At 37.6% G+C, this 17898-nt stretch overlaps 1 protein-coding gene across 1 annotated transcript in view; it reads right to left on the bottom strand.

Annotated features, from left to right (window-relative positions):
• Positions 1–17512, bottom strand: part of SLC38A6 (solute carrier family 38 member 6) — a 39854-nt gene extending 22342 nt beyond the window's left edge. Inside the window, exons 1-4 of the mRNA XM_035900170.1 lie at positions 17403–17512; positions 16574–16647; positions 12308–12360; positions 9184–9223 (exon numbers count right to left, since the gene is read on the bottom strand). Coding sequence (XP_035756063.1) covers positions 9184–9223; positions 12308–12360; positions 16574–16647; positions 17403–17476 — 241 coding nt within the window. The 5' untranslated portion in view covers positions 17477–17512. The remainder of the gene's footprint in view (positions 1–9183; positions 9224–12307; positions 12361–16573; positions 16648–17402) is intronic.
• Positions 17513–17898: the final 386 nt, after the last annotated feature.

Raw genomic sequence — 17898 nt, 5'->3', positions numbered from 1 at the left:
GGTATTTATCAGCTGTCCTGATTTTACTCTCCTATTTGCGTACAACAGAATGTAGATTCAACCAGAGAGAACCTTACAGCATGCATATTTCTAAATCACCAGAATTTGTAAGTAAATTAACAGAGTTTCTCATGCTAAGCTACAGGCAGATGCATACTTCACCCTAAGCAAAGACAGATTTTTTTAAAAAAGGTGGGGCAGAGGAAAATTCCTCTAAATTACAATTCAACTTTATTTATCCATTAGCCTTCTTTCTTGTATTACACTTTATACACAAGCAAGTCAGAATTTTCATATATTTATGTCCTTCAGAAATATTTTTAAATTAGTTCTTTTGCAGCCTCAGCTGCAGAAAGCTTCAAATTAATTTCCAGATCAGATTTCGTCCTAATACACAATCTGTCACTCTTCCCTTGCATTCCTATTAGCCTCTGGCTAATCATTTGATCACTTATCCTTTGTTGTGCGCTTACTCTTTGTTTTTAAAAGAGGAGTCCTATTTCACTGAATTCCACTCCTAAGTAGGGAACCAATCATGCACCAAGCAACTTGCACATGCTAAACATTTGTATGTATCTTTCTTCCTTTCTCTGGGTATATGGGAAACAATCTCACATAGTAGGATTTCTTTTCCCCCAGTTTACATTCTCTTGTTTTATATTTCTTTTTTATATTCTTCTTGTTCTAGAAGATGGAAAAAAAAATTATTTATATGTCGATGCTTATATAAGACAATCAATCTCTTACATCTACCTGAGCATGACATGCACACTAAATACAGTTTAAAAAAAATCAAATCCTGCTTTTTCCTTCACTTACAAACCCAGCTGTAATTCTCCTCATGAGCAACAGCTCCTTGTAGTTTTACTCGGCATGAAAGAAGCAAGAGACACTAACCGCTGTATAACTCTCTGAAACACACTACAAAGTGAGCAAAGAACATTGTTTGTTTTTTTAAAGCTGAAACCAAAACAGTGAAGTGTCTTCAAAAAGGGCACAGCAACTTGAAAAAATTAGCTCAAGTAGGAATAAAGTGCATACAGTGTGACAGACAAAAAGTTGTGTATCCTTTGCTCCAAGTAAGAAACCTAACTCCCCAGACGCCCACCACGACCGAAGGCATGTCAAGTTATATTGTGCAAATTAAACGTCAGCTATCCTTGGCAGTCTTAATGTATAACGGAAGGAAGAGATTACACAGTCACAAGGCTGAACTGTGACACAAATGAACACAACAAAAAGCATACCTTATGCTTTGATTTGTTCCACTTTTGAAGTATTGACTTCCTCTGCCATTTTGAAAATAATTTCAATTTTTTAATGGCTAACTGTTAAGGCACCTTTTATCACATACAAAAATTACAATAAACATACATTCATCTTTAGAATTCAAGCATTCAAAAAAAATTAGCAAATGTCAGAAGTAACATTCCCTTCAGTTCACCCCCCGTGCACGCACACAGTATGAGGGAGCAGAACTCACTGCTTTTGCAACACAGTGCCATCCCCTAAATTAAAAAATAATGTTGTGTTTTCTTTGTGTCACCTTCTCCTTGCAACATGAGATATCGATCTTTGGCACCGAATGAGACAGGTTTCCTGCAGAGTGAATGGTGTACAAGGACGTAGTTCGAGGCTTTAGCAACATGCAGATGCAACAAGTGCTGAACTAACTACGTGAGCAACCTTCACACAGTTGCTTCCTAATTTTTACGTCATAAATTTACATATATTTAAATAATTTTCAGTATGCGCCAAGAGCTACTTGATGGAAAACTATGCAGGTTTGAACTTCTCAATAGGCCTTGACACAGAAATGCCATAAAACAGTATTCAGCAGAAATTAAAATTCTAATACTGCTTTATTATTCAGTAGGCTCACCACTGTCTTGAAAGCAGTAAGAAATTACATTTGTAAATACATATCACTTGGCCAAGTTCTGAAAACTTGGTATTAGCTCTTTGACAGAAAAGAGATATTTGTAAAATATAAAAAAAAGGGTACTTGCTTTACACTTTTATTACTGTAACGGGCAGTGCCACCATCAGATATGACCTCTGTAAATATGTTATTCAGAATGTCCTTATTATGCTACGATACTGTTTAACACTGAGCACATGTGCCCCTACCTGAAAAAAATTAGTTGCTGTAGAAAAGGGAAGCCAAGGCTATGTTTTTAAAATGCATGGTGATAAATCCTTTCAAATCACTTTATTGAAGGGAATGAATCTAACTCTTCTGGTTAGTTTTTCCTAATCTACCACTGTGGCTGTTCATATTAGAGCACTATAAAGATGTCTTACATTATTAAGCACCGTGCAAAAATGGAACCAAGCTGCCTTCTGAATTTCACATAGAAGATAGGGGGACGGGGGAAAATAGACTGTATCAGTACAGCCTCACTGGATCTTCAGCTCCTACTAAAAAAAAAAAAAAAAAAAAAAAAAAAAAAAAAAGAGGGGTGCTGATTTACAAGTCAAGACAAGTAGACAGAGCAATCTTGATTCTCATCTGGGGGAATACCAGGTAAGACAGAGATTCCTCACAAATGCCTACAGATAACGAAGATAAATTAAAATGTTTATAATCCTCATCCTCTAAAGAGTTCAGTCAGTAAGATCCCTGTTTTTCCCAAAATACTGAAAAGATTAGAGGCTGGAAGACAGAAATAGCAGAATAAACACTACCAGTCGCTGCACACTCCAGCCCAACCGAGCTGGCTCTTTCGTAGCAACTACATGTGACAAGCCCCTTTGGGCTTGTGCCTCTCTTTACTGGTATGGAGGTTGTTAAAAATTGAATCTGTCCTAATCCAAACAATGTGACAAAGTTAAAAAGGAAAGCTGGGCAGGATTTCATGAAAGAAAATGAAACAAGAGAGGATTTTAGGCAAGCTCCCATTTTTCCTGTCAAAGAATTAGAATGGAATAGCAAGATAGGAAGCACTTCAGTATTGCACTGAGCAACTTGTAAGTAGTTTGAACTGTGGAACCAACAGGAATCATGCATGGATGCCACTGAAAATCATCAACTACTTTAGCCCTCACATGATATGGCCGTAAGAGCACATTCTTTTGTTTTCATTTTGCAGTGAATCCCTCACATATTCGATTTTAAGAAGTCTCCCAATTACCTGATGTATTGTTTTTAACATTTCTTCTTAGTGGAAGCTTAAAAACAAACAAAAAAATCATTGGCATAATTTATTTGGTTTTAAATACAGATGTAGACTGGAGCATGTGAAAGATGTAACATTATTCATATAGAGAACTTCCGAGAACAGAAATCGGTTGTCAGCTTCTTTGCTAGGCTTCATGTTCAGGACACTCATCCTGATGAGTTTCCACACCCCTGCTTCCCTTTCCTTCTAAGTTTAGTTTTTATCTGAATTACTCTGGAACTTATCTATGGCAAGCTTTAAAAAAAAAAAAAAATAGTCCTTCTTATTCCCCAGGGTATACATGAACAGCAGATTTATTTTGGTAAAACTTCATTAGTTTAATTGTATTTATACAGTTGTGCTAATAAAACTGAAATGTTTTCTACATAGCTCATCATATACTCCATTCTGAAGTATAGCTGCAGGTTGGGATTTCTGTGGGGTTTTTTATTTAAAGCAAGCTTAATATTCTTTACAATATCAAACATTCCAATAACCATTCACTGCAATATGAAAACACAAGAGCACAGGTGATCAGTTGTTAAATAAGTACAGGAGCTGACAAACCTGCCCTTAATTAAGGCAGCTCCGCACTGGAAATCCTCACTCTGAATCAGTTAGGATAATTAGGCTTTCAGGTCAAAAGCAAATGGTGCTGTGAAAACAAACATTCAAGCTTGTTTGAAAACAGAATTAGATTTCCCATACTTAAAGGAAGCTCAGTAATTTCTTAAGGTATTAAAGATGCAGGTCTCAGCACGTAACAAGCTGTATTTTATTCTTCCATGATTTGCACCATTTATTTCTTTTCCAAGTTTGTAGAGTATTGTGCTCTGACTACAAAAAAAAGGATATTCCCACCCACCCCCCATTCTCAAAAAATACCCGCTCCTTTTAATCTTGAGACAAATTTCGTGAATACTTTAAAAACTAAATTTCAGAATGGATGAACTCGGGGGGGAAATACTGCAAAACAAAAATGCCCAATTAACTTGGCAAGTTTTGGCTTGGGGTTTTTTTTTTAATACATGCACAGCATTTGTAAGTACTGACACACAGAGAACATGCATACAAACACTGGTGGTGCGAGCCCACCGCTGCTCCGCTAGCCATCACCCGCCGCCGCTGGCCACCGCCTGCCCCGGGCAGCTGCCGGCCGGCCTCATCGGTCACACACACTCACCGGTGCTTAAACATCTGCTTTTTCCAGCGGTTACGCCTCTTGATTTACTTCGGGAAGCTTGAAAAATATGAACTGTCCCCATGTAAATATATATTTAGCACGTATGACATTCATAGAGGGTTTCTGCATATCGTCCGTCACATTGACTGAGGAGAGAACTCAATCTCCCATCAGAACTAATCCTGTAACTTCCATTTGCTGCCGACAGCATTCAGGCAGAGCCGCAGATAAATCCATGGAACATCTTTTTTCCTCATTACTTATTCTTGCAAAGAAGAAAAACGTGTACTTTTGAGGACATGTTAATAGCAGAATATTGAAACAAAATACGCACGCACCAGTTACAGAAATTACACTTAATTAAATTGTATGCATACTAGAAAGCAAGTAATTCTTTGTAAAATTAAGAGCTGTCCGGAAAGCTTAGTTCCAAAGAGCGGCTGCCGTGATCGTTTGGGCACAAGCCAAGACAGGCCAGTACTCATACCGATCCTCAGCACAAGAATTCCCCCCACACACACCCCGTGTATCTCAGCCTATCAAAAGAAACTGAAAAAGTAAGAAAAATCTGCTGCAAAAAAATCTTCATACAGACCACCTATGCTACATGGCTGTACTGCAGGTTCTCCTGTTGCACTTAATCCCACTGCTAATAAATTTTAAATAATTAAACTCATGTTCTCAGCAGTTTCAATTTATGTTTCTGTGTATCACGGCTACCAGGCCCGCTAGCACCAGTCGTATCTCCCTACAGCAGTGACCTTCAGCTGGTACCAGCCCGCAGCCCAGAGAAGCATGCCGTAAAACTCTCCGCATACTTCCTGCTAGACCTCAATGCTGAAGACTTGTTAGTGTTGGCAACAGGCTGAGAGCTGTTCTTGTGCAATACTTTATTGTGTTTGTCTCCATTTTTCCACCAGCCTTGCTAAAATAATTCCTTCTCCAACTTCGTTACATGTGCTTTAAGATTCCTACCAATTTTCTCTCAGACTCGCAGCTGCGGACTGTCCTCCTTTTCAGTCACATCCGCAGAGGGGACAATTCCAGGAGGATAAATTCCCGCCTTCCTTCCCCTCTTCAGAAAGCATCTAGGAAGCTCACAGAAGTTCCCGGGCAGGAGAGGGGGAAGGGCTGCGTGATGCCGAGCCACGGCTTTGGCCCATTGTGCCTCATCCATCACTTCCTAGAAGCACAACGCTATTGAAACAATAGCGGGGACTCCGTCCAACTCCAGTCGCTCCTGGGAAGGATCACATAAAGAGCCAGCCGGGCTGTGTAACTTGGTGTTTTCCATAGCTGCCTCCCTCGCTCCTTCTATACCTCCCGGCATACAGCTTCCCCAAGGACCCTCTCCCATCTTAGAGGGCACCTGACAAGGTCTGAAATACTTCAAGGCAAGAAATGGACATCTGGAAGATCACTCCACTTGAAGATGCGGGGTGAAAGGAAAAGGTTGGAAGGAATGGATGCACAAAGCAGCAGCCTGCTAGCATGCAATTTGATAGTTTCCTTTCTAGCCTCCACTTTGCAACCCCACAGACACGATAACTGGCTCTCTCAAGAACAAGGCAGTTCCCATGTAACTAATCACTAGTTACTTAGATTAAAGGGTTGCTGGATTGGGCCAAAATACTGACAAATAGAACAATGTAAAAATGAGTAGCTCTGGCCATCCCATTCAACCTTTTGGTTTCACTTCATTAACAAATACCTACATTGCAAGACCAAGTACATATTGATATAAGGAAAGCTAAGCAAATATTCTCAAAGTTTAATCACTCTTCAAAGTTTACCACTCTAAGCTAAGAATTTGTTATGTTGTATAAAGACTTTAAGTCACTGTGTTTAAGATTACCTTAATTTACATTTAGATATTGCAAAGTTAACGCATTCTCCTGATGCATCCTTAGTTAATCCTTGGTACTTAAATGGATTTTGGTATTTGGTTTGCGTTACTTGGATTAACGTAACATGAAGTGTTCCAAGAGACGATTAAAAATCTGCAGGAAAGTTGAGCGCTCACGTTAGAGTTATGTGTTAAAACTCCAGGAAATGTACTTGAAATGCATTTTTTTGTAACCTTTTAAATTCCAAATTTGACCAACCAGTGCTTTCCTGTAACTGTTCAAAAAAAAAAAATCTTTTTTTCCTTTGGGTATCCTGCTAGTAGAAAAATCAACTCCCCTATCTACACAAATCCATAAGTGTATGCAATTAAGACGTCAAAATCAAATATGCACCTTAAGCTTTCTTTTTAAAAAAGCAAAGATGACAAATTAGAAAGCATAACTTTAATAAAATGTTTACTAAAAAGCGCTCTCAACCACAAATGACTGTAAATCACTTCTGCACTTTAGAACTGATCAACCAAACTTTAAAAAAGCCCAGACTAGATGCTGATAGTGACAATAACCCTAGTAAAGTTGCTTATTTTAATCACAAACCATCATTCATTATCTCATGCTCTCCAATCACTTTTGAAATAAGATACTGTATGATGCAACGTACCCGGGTCTGATGGTGGAGGAGGTAACAGAAAACAATTTTATTTTTAGCCTTACTCTGAAATTAAAGATGTTGGCGGAGTTTGGATGTCTGCCCAACAGGCACAGCACTGCCGATTCCTTCAAACAGACAAAAAGAAAAACAAAAAGAGGGGAACACCTACCACAGTGCACTAAAGGGAAAGGGTAAGTTTTACACTTAATTCCAGCATGGCTCCCGTTCAGAACAAACCACACCACACAGTTTCATCACTCCCATTTAAAATCTGTAGATGGACCAGAAAGACAAGAAGGTTTCCTTTCTATGCATTTCTTCAAGAGTCAGGGCTCAGTGAGAGGTGAAGAGAGCTCTTCATCCCTCTTATTTTTAAGAGCCTGTTAGCCTGCAGCATAGTCATCTTCAAAGACAATTTCTGACACGGTGCTGCTCTGCTGACAACGGCAGTTGTTAAGGAGCGAAATAACGCGGCTGGGAGCTCTGTTCCCAAACAGAAATCTAAATACTAAACAGAAGCTGCGATAGCTCCTTGCAATGACAGCGCAATACATCTATATGGGAGAAGGTGCCAAGGAGGCCCAGCTTGCAACCCATGTTTTCACAGATCACCCTTCCTCACAGACTGCAGCGTGTTTGGGCACTACTAACACTAACCGATTCCGAGACGAAAAGTCAGCTTTCTCTTTGCAGTGCGTTTGAAACCAAGTGATCTTTGCAAAGGAACATGCCAGATGCAAGAACTACTACTGTTCTCCTACATGAAATATATTGCCCTTGGAACCAGAAGAACCAAAACAGCGTTTTGAAAGCTTCCATCAAAATGAGGTCACTAAAAATACTTGCACATTGAAACTCTTCTTTCAAAAACCTACTTTTTAACTAGTTAAACAGAAAACCACTGGTTGGCAAACAAGGCCCAACTTGCTGGCAGAGAAGGCCACTGCAGAAGACAGAATAAGTAGTTTGATAATATCCAGCATGCAATAGTTTGGGGCTCTAGAGTTACTGAGATGAGTTTTATTAAAAATGACACAGAGAAGGTTATGAACTGTTATGAGGAAAAAATGAGAGTCATATTTGCTTTGACCACAGAGTATTGTACGCGATCCCAGTGTCTCCAGAATCTGTACTGTGTATCCCTCCTTCTTCAGTACTGTTTATTTAGAGGTCCACTCAAACAGGAAAGGAAATTAAAAAATTTGTTCATTGCTACAGAACGTCCTCTAAAACCTGTAGTAATAAATAATCCTTAATCTTGGAATTAACACACTCACTCCTGCCTGAAATTAATGCTTGGGGTTTTAGAGCCATTTCAATTAGGCAGTTTTTATTATTGGAGCTTTTAGTATAAGAAAAGATTCCAATTTTATCATAAAAGCAGTGACTTGCTCTAGTTCTAAGTCTCTAAATAGCGACAAAAAACAGCAATCACTGAATTGTCTGGACTTGACAGGTAATCCTAAAGGAAAGAACAGCAGCGCTGGAATGCTGTTCCCTTCTGTCAATGTATGTGAATGCGAGTATCTTCTTAGGGGTAGGGGACTGAAAGGAGGGAGTTTTCACATAATTCCCTCAAAGTATCCAAAACGTTTACGGCAAAAAAAATTTAAAATTGTTCTGTTGAACACTGTCTACTTTCAGACAATTAATTTCTAAGGACACTGCTACTTAGTAACTGTCAAGTATGTGAACATACCTGAATAAGAGTTTAAATGCTTAGGTGATTATTTTAATACAAAGACAGCTATCTTAATGTCATGCACCAAGGAAGACAAAATAAGAATGTCACCACTGGACAGCCTAGCATATGACAACATAGATTATCAGCTCACATGATGAAAGTCAGCAAACAAAACCACTCCCCCAAACCACAAGGTATTGATCTAGCAAAAAAAAAAAAAAGCTACCATTAATAAAGTACATACGAAACTTCATGGCTAAGTAAACATTCAGTTGTTACACAAATAACTAAAATGCCTAAGCAAGTTCCAACAGCAAAAACCAAAACACATGATACAAGAAAATGTAGCTACCAGATGCAAATGCACGGAACAGCCCCTTCCAATTAGTAACGCCAGCTATAACGGACGTGCTCCACATCCTGCAATGATGATCAGGCATACAGTCTAACCCCCGTAAGCCCCCCCCCATCTACCCCATGACTACAGCACTTCTGCTTAGTGTGATCACATAAGCCTTCTCTTCAAGTTTTCTGTTCTTTTAACCAGTCTCTTAAGAACACTTTCATTTACTTATTGCCTTTCGTATTTGTGGAGGTTTGTAGACTGTAGAGGTTATACTCCACTCAGTTAATATTGAGCATATGAAGTTTCTTACCTCCAATATTCTGGATAATTATTGTAGTTGCAACAAGGACCTATAAAAAAAAAATTGATTTCTTTAGAAAGGGTAAGGATAACTAAAATCGTATGCCTACAGCAGTCATAAAACACATATGTATTATCTTAAACGGACCAGATGTAGAAGCGATAACTAGTACTGAAAGGAAGGGCATCTTCTCTTTACCGAAGAGTTTAACACATGGAAACCAATGCAATCTAAAATTAATATAAAAGCAGAAAATCTCCCTGAAAATACTGCATTTTCATTCTGAGATGACACCACAAGAGAAGTTATAGAGTGAAGCCTCCTCTGCAGAAGATGAGGTTTTTAAAATCACTGAAAACACGTAAGCGCATCCTAGTTGACATCAGGTGAGTACAAATGAAAACGATCATTCATCTCTGAAAAGACAATCAAGACAGCAAACATTTGTACAAGCTACTTCCTCACTCCAAAAACCTGAATATTTTTAACTATCATGAATGTAATTACTCTTTTAAATTTGTAAACTAGATAGACTTTTCTTTAGGATTTGTGATTATTCATACTGGACTGATATGGAAGTAGAAATGATCACAGGCTATTAAAATATTTGTCTGAATCCACAGAACTAACTTCCACTGAAAAAAAACTGGACGTATCTAAAGTTTTCCCAATGTTTTCTTTTTAATTCCATTCTAAAATAGTATGATCATCTAGTACGGCTTTTCTTTTTACCCACTGCTCTTCTTGATGTAGCAGGACCTTCCTACATGAGTGCTACCATTAAGTCAACTTGGAAAAAATTAAGCCACAGTTAGAAGAAAAACAAATTTGTACTTCTGAATAAAATCTGAAAGCAGAGGTGCCATTTTTTCAATTGATCAGCTAGAAAAATCACACCAGATTTTAAATGAATTCAAAGTCAGTAAAAAAGTCACTGGGGAAGAAAAAAAAAAGAAAAAAAAAAGTATGGTATCTTGGAATTTGCCATAGATGGAAACAAATACTTCATGCCTTTGGAAAGGGAAAAATCAACAATCTTCCAATAGCAGAAAATCTCCATTCTCACAAATCTCAGAAAAATATATTCAACAGGAGATCATCGTAAGGTTGAATAACTGCTCTGCTTCAAGAGCAGTTAACCAGTAGTTCACTGCCAACCTAAGACGCCAGTTCAAGCAAGGTCCTACAGCAGTCTGTCTGTACCATTAGCAAACGACTCGGGTGAGGGAAGAGTAACTACTACTTTAAAGAAAAAAAGAAAAGAAAAAAAGCCACCTGTGCCAGACTGAAGTGAGGAGCGTTCAGGGACAGGATTAGAATTCAGAATGGTCGTGGTAAACTAGGAAAGTCTGAAAATCAGCAAGATGAGTTAAAAGCAATGCATTCAGGAAGTAGATCACAAATATTTGAGTTAGAATTATTAGATTGCAAATACAGAAAATAGCCTGAGATAATACGATCAGTAGGATGAAGCACCCACAGAAACAGCAGATCTTGTTTTGTGATGTAGTACTGGCCTGTTCTATCTAAAATATAGGTAATAATTACATTTCTCGTCACTGTCAAGTTCTCAGCCAGCTTACTGTGTTCCATTTTGCAGGCAAGTTTTGAAGAAAGGTGTATAAATACTAAAGGTACTTCAAGAGAGAAAGTTAAGTGTTCCAGAAAAAGTCAGTTCATCAGGAAAGCTTGGTGAACTTTGGTTAATTATTTTATCAAAACAATAGCTTCTAAACCTAGAAATATTCCAGTGCTCTCCATGCACGCTGAAAATAAAAGACCAGATGATTTCAATCACAAATTATTTAAAATGAAAATTATGAAAAAGTACATTAGAGAGAATAAAAAAATTACTGATGTTGACTCCATAGCAAAGCTGTGAAATCTCCTTCATTTAAGCCTTTCAATAACAAAATAGACAAACATCTGCCAAGAACGGTTTCTGTATTTGTTTCTGTATTTATACATTTCTGAAGCCCTGATTCAGAGCAAAGGCAGACTAAGTCACTTTTTACTATCTCCTTAAGCTCTACGTTTTTATGACTTCTGCACCTAATGGCTTGTGGTTAATGTGTACAGAACAGCTCCTGTAAAAAATAATTCTATTTCATACCTTGATAATGTCAAGGTTTATTATCTCCTGAGGTTGATCACATCTTAACTTTGATCGATACATATTGATCCTCACAGACTACACTCACATCTGCTTATTACTGCTAATGGAAGCCTTACAAACACCTAATAGCTCAGATTTAATTCTCAGTTACATTAAAACAGAAGAAATTAGACTGTAGTCTGTTAAGCACAACTAATTTTAAAGAAAATGTACATTGTTTCAGTAAACCATTAAAATTGCACTTCCATGTGGTAAAATCTGCTTTTAGTATCGTGTAACTGAAACACAGAGCATAAAAGTCATAATATTAAATGTGCAGTATTCACAAGTAGTATTTCCTGTGCACCCAGTATTAATGGACAACCTTGTCTATTAGGAAAAACAGATTCAGTACACGCTACTAAAGAGGCATGGCTTATATGTTGATTACTTTTACACCAAAAATGGTTAAGTTTGCTGGTGGGTTTTTTGGGGTTTTTTTTAATCATGAGATAAAACAAGCAAGAAACATTAATTCTGAAGAGTTTATTAAACAAAAAAAAAAAAAAATTAACATGCATTAAACATACTCTTACTTGTTCCTATTGTGGAAACGACATGAAAGGCAAACACTTACCTTCGATCTCTATTAAATGCTAGAACACCAACAGTAAATTGCTTGCCCGTCTCCTAACAGTTTACAGGAGAGGCAGGATGGGACTGTAACAAACCTGAAACGCACTGCTGAGCCAGCTTGACAACAATGCCAGTGAGCAAATTTTGTACGTACAACTAAAAAATGAACAGGAAAGTAGCACAAAATTTTGTAGTTATGGAATGTCTGTTTTACAGTTAACTAAAGTTTGGGCTTCCAGACACACTAACTGAAACGTAGCAAAGAGCTCCAGGATGTAACAGATTTTTCAGTATACTAGGACGTCAGTAATTATGCTACTTGTTTCATTTATATCTCTCTACTATACAAAGAACAGTTGTACATCAGAAGCCTAAGAAGTATACACAGGTAAAAATAAATACCTTTCCAGTTGATCCAAATGCAAACAGGCCAAGGTCTTCATAAGAAGTGACAGCTGTTAGTAAGGAAAAAAAAAAGCTAACTTCAAAATCACTTGAAAGCTCTAGCTTGGCCTTTTTTCCCTTTCTAAATGAACATAATTCAGGGCAAAATTAAAAAGAGTATTTTACAGTATTTTTTATTTACAAAATAGCTTTTATATACACCTATACTCCTGCTACAAAATACAGCTATATGCTCAACCATTCAGATACTCTCCAGAAACTCAATTTAATACTGAAAATAATAGCATTTTAAAAATAATAATAATACATTAATGGCAAATTGCCTTCTCCCAAAGATTTCTGCAAGTGATACTACAGATGAGGAATTTTGAAATTAGCCTCAGCAATTAGATATAAGATACTACCACGTTTTGTTTGATAAAAGGGTATGCTTTTTTTTTTTTAAATGAAGACAACAACAGAACATCCATTTTCATCTTCATATGAATATAAACAGCAATCACCATCTTGCCAGCTTTTAAAAACTCGGCACTATTTATTTTCAAGAGAGCTGAAGGTAAATACATTCCTTGGTTAAAACCAATTATTAAAAACACCAAAACAAAACACACCAAAGCAAAACCAAAAACAAAACACAAATCTTGCCCTTACCTGCACCTGACTTACATAATCACAATAAAATATCCTGTGGTTTCCTGTATGCTTTTGCTGAGTTTTAGCTGAAGCTCACTTCTAATATTGCTGGTAACTCAAACCAATCCCTTCTCAGAAAGAAGGAAGTCATATTAAAGTCTTTCATTGTTGCTCTGTATTTTGTTATTAGAAATTCAAGCGATATCAAAAAGATGAAAGTTTTCTGAGAAATACCACTCACGTTCTTGGTATATAATAAAACGGTCCGCAGTTGTAAATGCCTCAAAGGGTAAAATTAATCTCAAACCCACAGAATTTTATTGTCACAACGCTTGCTTTCTCTTCTTTGGTTCTATTTGGTACATTACTGCTTCTACTTCTGTCATATCTTAATTTAGGGCCCAGCCCTGCAATGTGAGCTGCTGGGGGCAGACCTTCACACCTGAGTGAAGTCCCCCTGAAGTAAATGAAACAAGACATGGCAGGCAGAGGCGGTTCACAGAGATCTGATGGCGGGACTGGAGCCTCAGACTGCCAGCTGCCCAAGCTTAGGTGCTTTTATTTCACCGAAGTTCTGCACACAATCAGATCAATGCTCCAGAGAGGGGGAGGTGGGGAGCGGGGAACCAAAAACCCCCCCAAAACGTCATTAATTTTCTCATATGATTTTCTCAAGGGCAATGTTTCATATTCTGCTCTGATACCAATATGCTATGACAAAATAAATGAAATGACAAAATTAAATGAGCCAGTCAGCTCTCAGCATAAACCTCTTACATCTGCCACTACACTGATACAGGTTATATACAGATATAATTAAACAAGAAGTATGTCTTACTAGATTATTTTACTCTGTATTTTTCTTAGATTTCTATTTATAAGAAGTTGTTGATCACAAGAAAAAACAAATAGCATTTTAGAAGGCCACCTCCAATGGCATTAAAAGAAATACCAGTAAAACATTAAACATATTCAGGAGAGATTTGTTTTTACCACATGGGAACAAATACACAGCACATGCGCATGAGGAGTTACCAACAAAGAAAAAAATTTTCCAAACAGTTCCAAAACAGCGATTTGAAACTTTAGACTATTTTCTATAGTAACTCTGTTTCTGTAATGAATTTAGTCCTGTGAACACTGGGAAGCCCTAATACTTAGTCATATTACTTTTGTCATTTCAAGAATATATGGAACTAAAAGTGCAATTGATAGAAAGATAAACAAATTCTGCCCAGTTGGCTTGATTTCTATTATGTTATTAACACTAAATGAAAATTATCCATTTAAACACAAAGTGAGATTGGCAAGTATAGTACGAGCAATACTCACGACTAACTCACAAAATGAAAAGAAAAAAAACCATGAAACTTCAAAGTACGTATCAATTTAATTCCCAATTCCTCTGCTTTACAGAGTAAACTTCGCCTTTGTCAGCCCAAACCCCAAAACAACGCAGGTCATACTAACTAACACCAGAAGAAAACATTGCCTAAACTAATCCAAATCCAACACTTGGCAGTATTTTTTTGCTAAGCCTTTTGGTCTACACAAATAATTTGATTTTGTCAAAGCCTAGACCCATGTGACTTAAAAATTAAAAGACACTTCTTTATTTTTAAAAATACAACTAAAATGCCTGTGCTTAATAAATCCTGGTCTCTGTTTAAAATGGAACTAATACGAGAACTTCCTTTTCAGAAGGTGTTTTATAGGTCAGCTCTTTCCTAGGATTACTTTTATGGTTTGAATACCTGAATGGTTTACAAACACTTCAAAAGATTTTTCTTCTCTACCCTTTAATTTTTCTAGCTTATTTTTTGATATAAAACTAATAAAATTTCTTTTCAATTCCTTGCCACGGATTAAGCTCAATACTATTAACAGTGTTCACAAATGCACTGTAGGTTTTATGAAGAATAATGTTCAATTATCAGGTCTGGAAGCAAACACATACACAGATTTTACTTTGTCAAGGCACACCAGGTCGTATTTCTCACATTTTAAAGACAATGTTCCAAGGAAAACCTCGGAATGCTACCTAACATGAAATTACTCAATAGTTTGCAGGAGTTGTAGTAAATATAATGAGAAAAATATCATTTTTAAAAAAAAAATCATAACACAGAAAGCCATAAATCCATCAAACTTATCTAGACATAGTTCTGGTGCTAGTATTATCTGTCAACATTACGTGATAACTAACGATTCACTATAAAGCGCTAGTTTCAGATGAGAAATACTTCATCCTTTCATTTCAGTGGTATTCCTTGCTTTCAGTTGTGTGCGTTTAAAAAGCGCTTTCTTGAGGTGGGATGTTGCCTTTGGACAATAACTGAGGAGTTAAAACATTCTTGTGTATTAGGTCCCTAAGTTCATAACATGGAAACATTTCTTCCTTCAAAAAGCTTAAACCCTTAGTTTTCCACTCTCCCCAGTAGGTTTTTTTGCAAGGATCTCTTTAATTATTTTTTTACCAGGTAACAACATAATACCACCTAGTGCCCGTATAATACAGAACTTTTCAGCCTCAAATAAGAGGTAAACAAGGATCATAAAAAATTATCTCAAGTTCCCTTTTTTTTTTTCTTCTTATGTATCTTCCTAGCTACCTATTTCAGTTTCTGAGTCCTTTCTAATAAGCAGAGCTCCAAGAAGAGAAAAAAAAATCACCAAAGACTTAGTCCCAAATCATCAAGCAGCCAACAATATTAACCATAAAAGTAACCCTACCTCAGAAGAGTATTTTCTAAGAATGTATGAAGAAGATCACTCAACAGGTGAAGACAGGAGCAGCAGATCTAAGGAGAATCAGGAAGCAACCATCTGAGAGACCAAAGCTAGCTACAGAAAACAAAGCCAATAAGGAAAGAAATGGAAGCTTTCTCCCACCACCTTTGAAAAGAGAGGAAAACAGATGAGAGGGAAACAGGTGACTGAAAGAGTTGGAGACTTCCTGCCATAATGTTATCTTTGTGTACCAGAACTCAAGGAACTCATCAGTTGTTTCAGCAACAATTAAAAGCAGCAAGAATTAAAACATTAGCCCAACAGATTGCAGATATTAGAATCTACTGTTTGAACATTCTCAGAGCAGTGTAATTTCTAAGGACTGCAACGTGACTTCTCGTTATCAAAAATACTGTAAATACCTGCATCTATAAAGTGCCGTGAGAATTATGATAATCCAGTATAATTACAAAACTTGAACGGCATCCATTTCACACCGTAAACAAAACAGGTATTACCAGTAGAAGACTGAAAGTCTACCAAAAGCAACAGTACACACTGAAGTAGCACGGTCCAGCCAGCACCAAAATAATTTTGCTACAGAAACACAGGATCTATGTTTTTGGAAAGTTGAAAAGATGAGAGACGCATTTTGAAAGAATTAAAACTGAAAATCTAGAAACCAGTCAGTTGGGCATTAACTTTTCATAAGTCTTGAAACTGTATTTTTAAATGGGAAAGAGAAATCATCAAAAATGCTAAATATTTCAACATCACTGAATCAGACACAGCTATCTGTTAACATGCTGTTAGTTATAATAATTATACTGGGTCGTGTCTTTGTGATATAGGTGAGGAAGTACTTCAGATATCACGGTTAGATAAATCCTTTTCACTTACCAGTCTGAGTGCACATACTGAGCAGAAGAAATACAGAGTAAGAAGCAAGGCTGGCAACAATCAGCAACAAGATACTAAAAAACATAAAATATTTGCAATGAAAGCACTTTTAGAGTACAGTGCACTTTCTATCTTCAAGAATGCTACTTTTGCAAGAAGTAAGCTACCACAAGACAAGATTTCCTCATTTTATGGCTTACATCTGCTGCCTATGGTTCACACGGTCTCTGACCTTCCCAATACTAGCTAAGTTCCGCCACTTCTTGTATCGTCCACCAAAGCATATCACATACTATACAGGGTAAAGACCCGATATGTGAATTACAAAGAGGACATAAATACTAGAGTGCCTATACCCAGACAAATATGTATCTTCTGATGAAGTGAATCTAATGCTTAGAAATGGTATAAGTGTACATTTGGGCAACTTTGGCCCCGTTATCCAAAGGTTAGTATGTACAACCAGGAGAAGCGCAAACAAAAGCACAAGCTGATTCACATTTTTCAGATATGTAGCCACCCTATTCCAGAAGGCCCATGTCTGGAACTAAAGGAGACAGCAGCTTTAAAATGTAAATATCAATCTATTAGGAGTAATGGCCAAGAAACTGCCACCATGTGGCAATTTAATGCAATTTCTGGGCAGTACTTAATGTTAGGCCAGATCTGAATGACTAAAACCAAAGAAGGAAGATCTTACTCAACAATGCTGAAAAGCACAAGCTGTTTATTTCTTCCTCAGTTTTTGCACAGGAGTCTTAGTAATCAAGTTTTGTTCCAACTGCAAGCTGAGTTTAAAAATAAGTGTACGTAAAAACTGAAAACTTACCTAAACCCCATGATCCCTGTGTTGGCCATAGCGTAGGATAAGCCAAGTATGCCACTTCCCATGATTGCATTCATTAAATTAAATACTGAAAAACCAAAGGAGGAGCCACAACTCGAAGGATTCTGTGAAAAGGGCAAAACAAATTACAATTAGTGCAAGAGGTGTTTTGGTCTTTCACAGGAAGAAATTTAAGGGAGGGGGAGAGCCAGTCAACTTCTCCTTCCCTAATCTAAGTCAGAAAATCTCTTTTCTCATTCTGAAGCCACGCAAACCCTCGTGGTTACAGAATGACACGATGCTGTCCCGTAAGGATCTCAGGACGACCACAGCCTGGGAAGCACGGTGATCCCAAAGGGCACAAGGCGTGCGGCGCACAAGCGCTCCCCTGCGCGCTCGCAGCAGGGGCGAGGGGCAGAGCAAAGGGCAGCCCTCCCCGGAGCTGGGCAGCCCTCCCCGGAGCTGGGCAGCCCTCCCCGGAGCTGGGCAGCCCTCCCCG

The sequence above is a fragment of the Egretta garzetta genome, unplaced genomic scaffold (assembly GCF_000687185.1).
Source record: "Egretta garzetta isolate BGI_Z169 unplaced genomic scaffold, ASM68718v1 scaffold858, whole genome shotgun sequence".
Classification (NCBI taxonomy): Eukaryota; Metazoa; Chordata; class Aves; order Pelecaniformes; family Ardeidae; genus Egretta; species Egretta garzetta.
The sequence above is the reverse complement of the archived record's forward strand: the minus strand, read 5'-3'. Positions and strand labels throughout refer to the sequence as shown.